Source organism: Giraffa tippelskirchi, chromosome 13 (genome assembly GCF_054371585.1).
Source record: "Giraffa tippelskirchi isolate mGirTip1 chromosome 13, T2T-mGirTip1v1.2.pri, whole genome shotgun sequence".
Taxonomy (NCBI): domain Eukaryota; kingdom Metazoa; phylum Chordata; class Mammalia; order Artiodactyla; family Giraffidae; genus Giraffa; species Giraffa tippelskirchi.
In genome coordinates, this window is record NC_137287.1 from 67,275,641 (window position 1) to 67,280,953 (window position 5,313).

At 40.0% G+C, this 5,313-nt stretch overlaps 1 protein-coding gene across 1 annotated transcript; it reads left to right on the top strand.

Moving 5' to 3' along the window:
• The first annotated feature begins 1,471 nt into the window (after positions 1–1,471).
• On the top strand, positions 1,472–5,313 carry COMMD3 (COMM domain containing 3). Its single transcript, XM_081556728.1, has 8 exons — positions 1,472–1,619; positions 2,912–3,023; positions 3,127–3,190; positions 3,281–3,315; positions 3,679–3,739; positions 3,827–3,883; positions 3,976–4,035; positions 4,946–5,313. Exons 1-8 carry the CDS (start codon positions 1,481–1,483, stop codon positions 5,003–5,005), a joined length of 588 nt encoding a protein of 195 aa, XP_081412854.1. The 5' UTR covers positions 1,472–1,480; the 3' UTR covers positions 5,006–5,313.

Genomic DNA, 5,313 nt, shown 5'->3' on the forward strand with positions numbered 1-5,313 from the left:
AAGATGAACATGATTAATAGGTGTTTGTTTCATAAAGACTCAAGGGAGACTTTTAAATTCTTCACTGTTCCTATAGGCTGACCAAAGTGGAAAGCTAGTTCACATGCCTTTCAATGCTTTCAAAGGAGAACTGAGTAGTTACTCAATCTTTACTGATGCTGAATTATTCTATTTGCGTTCTGTTGTGAAATCAGGTGCTTTTTATCCATTGGTGCAAGGTTAAATGTTGACTGTATTCATTAGGAACTTGTTTTTCAAATAAGCACCTAAATTATGCCTTAAAAAGTGTTTCATGCTAAGTCTATTTCAAATTATGCCTCCTGAAGACTAAAACATCTTCCTCCTTCCTTATCCCTCCTCTCCACCCGAGAGAATTTTAAATTCTTTTGATCAAAAAAACTCCTAATCTACTTTGTTGTGCTTTTCTTTTTTTTTTTTTTTTAAAGAATCATTCTTGTTCTTCAACTTCGTATAACTATAAAGGGGGAAGTTACTTTATACACTATTTGAAGCTTCAAAATTGTGGGCATTCACTTCTAATAAAGATTTTGCCATTCTTAACTGTATTGTACTAAGATAAGTATCTGATATATTTGAGGACTGCTTGACTTATTAAAGCAGGACCCATAGATGTTGTGAGCACAGTAGCACAAAATTTGTACCAGTTTCTTTTGGAAAGGTGTTTATTTGCTGCTGCATCTAAATTTTTGTTTTATCATTTTGTCCAATGTGTTCGTAAATAAGGTATTATTCTCTCAGTTGTCGAAATACAGAACTTACCCGCGCGCACTATATGAATGTATACGTGTGTTTACACACCCCCGCCCCAAGCAGAAAGGAATCAACTGCTGTATTCCAGAAATGACAATGAAAAAGGAGAAATAAGCAAGAATTATAATTAGACGTCTACAGTCTCATTCACATAAGGGCAGTGCTAGGGGGTTAAGCAGTTGAGTTAAAAAACAAAAAAGCTCAAAACCAAAAACCAACCAGTTGCCTTAGATTGGAGCTTCCCGCAGCTTTCGCGCTGAGCGGGACGCGGGGAAGGAGTAGTTCTCGGGGCCGGTGGGGGCCGGGATCCCGACACGGTTACCACCACCCGCGGGGTCTTTCGGGAGCGCTCCCGCGGGCTCCGCGGGAGCCGGTGACAGTCCTAGGTGAGCGCTGAGCGCGTCCACAAAGCGCCCGGGCCGCCCCTCGCGCTGAGGCGCGGCGGCGGCGGGCGCAGAAGGAAAGGCGAGACGGAAGCGGCGGCGGCGGCGGCGGCGGCTGGCGGACGGCCTGGGACGCGGGTCGGGACGCGGGCGGGGAGGCCGCAGGGGAGGCCCCGGGCGGGGAGGCCCGCAGCCCGCGCCGCCGCCGCCGCCGCCGCCGCCCCAGCCGCCCCAGCCGCCCCAGCCGCGTGCGCGCGCGGCCGCATCAGCTGAGCGCGCGGCGCGTGTCACGTGGTGCGCGTGTCGAAGGTCACGGCGCGCTCACAATGGAGCTCTCGGAGTATGTGCAGAAAGGCTTCCAGACGCTGGCCGATCCCGGCTCCTTCGACTCCAACACCTTCACGCTTCTCCTCCGGGCGGCTTTCCAGAGTCTGCTGGACGCCCAGGCGGACGAGGCCGTGCTAGGTAAGCCGCTCGGCTCTGAGCTGGATCGGCCTGGGTGGAGGGGCGCTCGGAGAAGAGGAGCGAGACTGAGCGAGAAGGGGAAAGCCCCGGGAAGAGGAAGTCTTCGGGCTTTGCCCTTCGCTCCGGACGGAGTGTGGGGATGTGGTTCTGCCAGAACCCACAGCGGACACAGATCATTGTTCTCTCCTCACTTGGCACCTGCACACCGCCAGCTACACTTTTCTGGTCTGATTTTCCCTCTCAGGGTCTTTGTTCTTTTGTAAAGCCGGTGTTCAAGTCTTGTTTGTGGCCTAAACATCTAAGGTGTTCACTCTGGTCTGGGGCAAAGACTGTTTGACACTTGGACTTCAGGGCAGCTCCCTGCGATTCAAGCTTTCAGTACTAGGCTGGCGAAGGTTTTAAAGGGTCTGCTTCCAGAGTAATTACTCGGTCAAATAGTGTTGACATTTTCCAGCTTAGAGAAGCAGCAGCAGCAAGTTCCTCTGATCATTCCAACACTCTAGTTCAACATGTTTTGCACAGGTTCCACGCCCAGACTCTTAAAATGTGGTATATAATGCTTTGTTCCTCATCAGTTATCAGGAAGCAAGCCTGTTTTAAATGGTCCGGTCACTGCGGAGTGCGGTGTCAGTATGGATGGAGGCATATTTTAAGATAGATCGCTTTTAAATGATTTTCTTAATTATAAATATCTCAACAATTCAAATTTTTGTGTCTTTTTCCCCCTATAGTTTCACGAGCTAAACATGTGTACAAAAAGTATGAAAGTGGAAGTTCTTTAAACGAAAATAGTAACCACCACCTGGGTTAATCTCCAAAAAAAAAAAAAAAGATTGTCGAAACTTGAAAATATTTTGAACTCTTTCCCTCTTCTCCACTTTGATGTATTAAAGTCCGTGGAGCCAGTTACCTACCCTAAAATTAATCTTTAGAAGGAAAGTTTGTTCATTCTTAAATTTACACCATGTAAAATATTTATCTTATTTTCCTCTGAATTTACTCCATCCAGCTTTAGAATGACCACTGTATATTTTACAATAGGACTTTATTAAGGTAAATAAAAAGAAGATAATTTGACCAGGTAACAGCATGATTATTGATGTGTGCTCTTCATTGTTTTGCCACTGACCATATTGCTCATCTCATTTACTTAAAATTTCTAGTCCTTATAGTTGAATTCTTCTTGTTATCTTGTTAAAGAGAGTTCTTCACCAAATGAAAATACCTTTTTAGAAACAGGACTATAAAGAATTTATTATCACAGGCATCATTGGCAATTACTTTTATTTTAGATCACCCAGACTTGAAACATATTGACCCAGTGGTTTTAAAACATTGTCATGCAGCAGCTGCAACTTACATACTGGAGGCTGGCAAGCAAAGAGCTGACAAATCAACTCTAAGGTACAGGATTTATTTAAATATCCATTTGTTTTAAAATAGTGCCTTTATGATTCAAATTTCAGCTTTTAAAATGGAGACTAAACTTTGGCTTTTTTTTTTTTAGCACTTATCTAGAAGACTGTAAATTTGACAGCGAGAGAATAGAATTGTTTTGGACGGAATATCAGGTTACTTAAATTTTTAAAACTTAACAATTACTATTTTTCTTCTATTTTGTTTGCAAAGACATGTTTTCTTTTTCTTTTTTTTCATACCAGAATAATAGGAATTCCCTAGAAATCCTACTGGAAAGGTAGGTACTGTATAAGGTGTCAAGCTGAGCCACTTTTCACTTGCAGGTATGAATGGAGAGTGCTGGTGTGAAACAAAACAGGACAAAAAACGGGGATCTAGACCAAAAGAAAAGGTGCCAAAGGGCAAGTGAAACAATTGAAGTTAAGCTAATGTTTTTAAAGATAAAGTTTATTGAGATAATTTTTAAAATGCTCTTTTACTATTCAGAACTTGAAATAAAGTTTAACAGTGTTTAACTTCAGAATGGATTAAAATTGTGTGTGTGTGGTGCAAGAGGTGGTAGACACCATTGTTGGTAAAGGACAAATACTGAAAGTTTTTCTATAGCTATTATGTACAAAACTATCATTGTATTTTTCAGTATAGGCAGATCTCTCCCTCATATAACTGATGTTTCTTGGCGTTTGGAATATCAGATAAAGGTAAAGTTTAACAAATGTTCTCTAGGGCAATTTAGGGAACGTAAAAAAAAAAAGCTAAAGACTGAAATCTCTGTTGTATTGTTTTAGACCAATCAACTTGATAAGATGTACAGACCTGCATATTTGGTGACCTTAAATGTAGAGGTATTTATTCAGAAGCCCTGTCTAAAAATTGAATGTATAATGAAATTTTCAATTTCCTTGATTTAAATAAACAGCATTTTTTTCTTCCCTAGAACACTGACTCCCGATCCCACCCAGAGATTAGTTTTAGTTGCAACATGGAACAATTACAGGTACAGTATTAGGATCTGTGAATATGCCTGTCTTCTTACAGATTTTTAATTGCGAATTATGCCCATGGAAAGTTCAAAAGAAAATTAACCATCTGTCAGTAGATAATGAAGGTTGGTTAAGGAATTAATGGGAAGGGGGCTTCAAAAGCAATATTTTAAAATAGGCTTTTGAAATTAAGATGTTACTAATAGAGAACTGGTCTGGTTTGCCGTTCCCTTCAATTAAAATAAACTTGTAGTGTTGAGTGTAAATTCTATTTGTGATATGTTTGAGTCAGTAGGACAAAGGAAAAGAAAGCTTGGCTTTGAAAAATGTTTTCTTTGCTTTCAGAAATTTAATTAAACTTTCAAAACATGATTTTTAAACAGTGGTTTTAAATGACTTTTTATAAAGGGACAAGTTACAAAAATTCTGAAATTGTTTATATTGCCTGTGTAAGACACTGGGGAAATTCAAAATTACATTGATTAATGGACATGACAACGAATTTATTTCTTAGCACTTAAAAAAATGAAGGACATCACTTGAAATTTTGATGAAATCGAATTTTTCCAAAGGAATCTCCTGCAGAGTCGTTGTAATGTAACCATTAATTGAACTTTAAACTTTCAAAAGATGTGAATACAGCATTATCCTTGTTAGATAACTTGAGAAATTTAATTTTGGTAAAACTTGCCTGTTCAGAAGATTCAGTTAGAAACTATATTTCACATCTGAGGGCAAGCATTTTGAAGATGAGATATTTTAGAGGAAAACTTTACTTTGATAGTGGTTTGTCAAAGGTTTAACATCTTGAATTTTAAATTGTTTAGAAAGTGTCTACCGACTTTTTTCTTGCATCTTTCTCAAGTTTGGATACTTCTTTCTTGCATTTTATCCTAAAAATGAGCCATGGTATACATTTTTCAGGACTTAGTAGGAAAACTTAAAGATGCTTCGAAAAGCCTGGAAAGAGCAACTCAGTTGTAACTTGGGAAAGTTAACGATCTGCCCGCATCTAGAGGAAGACCAGGAACGTCTTGCCGTCCGCTGAACCATTATTTCTGCGAGCTGGATGTCCTCTTCAGAACAGACTTTTTTCTTTTGGATTTCTGTCACTCATAAGTTTTGACACTTTATTTTTTTTACACCTGTGGAAGGGTTAAGAGGGAATTTCTGCCTAAGTATTTGAATCTTTAGTATTATCCGTACACTTGATCCCATTTGATCTTTTCCACGTCTTCCAAAAGGAAGTAGACAGTATTACATTCTGAATAAATAAGTTGTTCCCACAAAAA

Excerpts from the sequence above, each read along its gene's own strand:
- COMMD3 (XM_081556728.1), top strand. The coding sequence starts at position 1,481 with ATGGAGCTCTCGGAGTATGTGCAGAAAGGCTTCCAGACGCTGGCCGAT. Across the intron at positions 3,191-3,280 it reads TGTTTTGGACGGAATATCAG|AATAATAGGAATTCCCTAGA; the intron begins GTTACTTAAATT and ends TTTTCATACCAG. Across the intron at positions 3,316-3,678 it reads CTAGAAATCCTACTGGAAAG|TATAGGCAGATCTCTCCCTC; the intron begins GTAGGTACTGTA and ends TGTATTTTTCAG.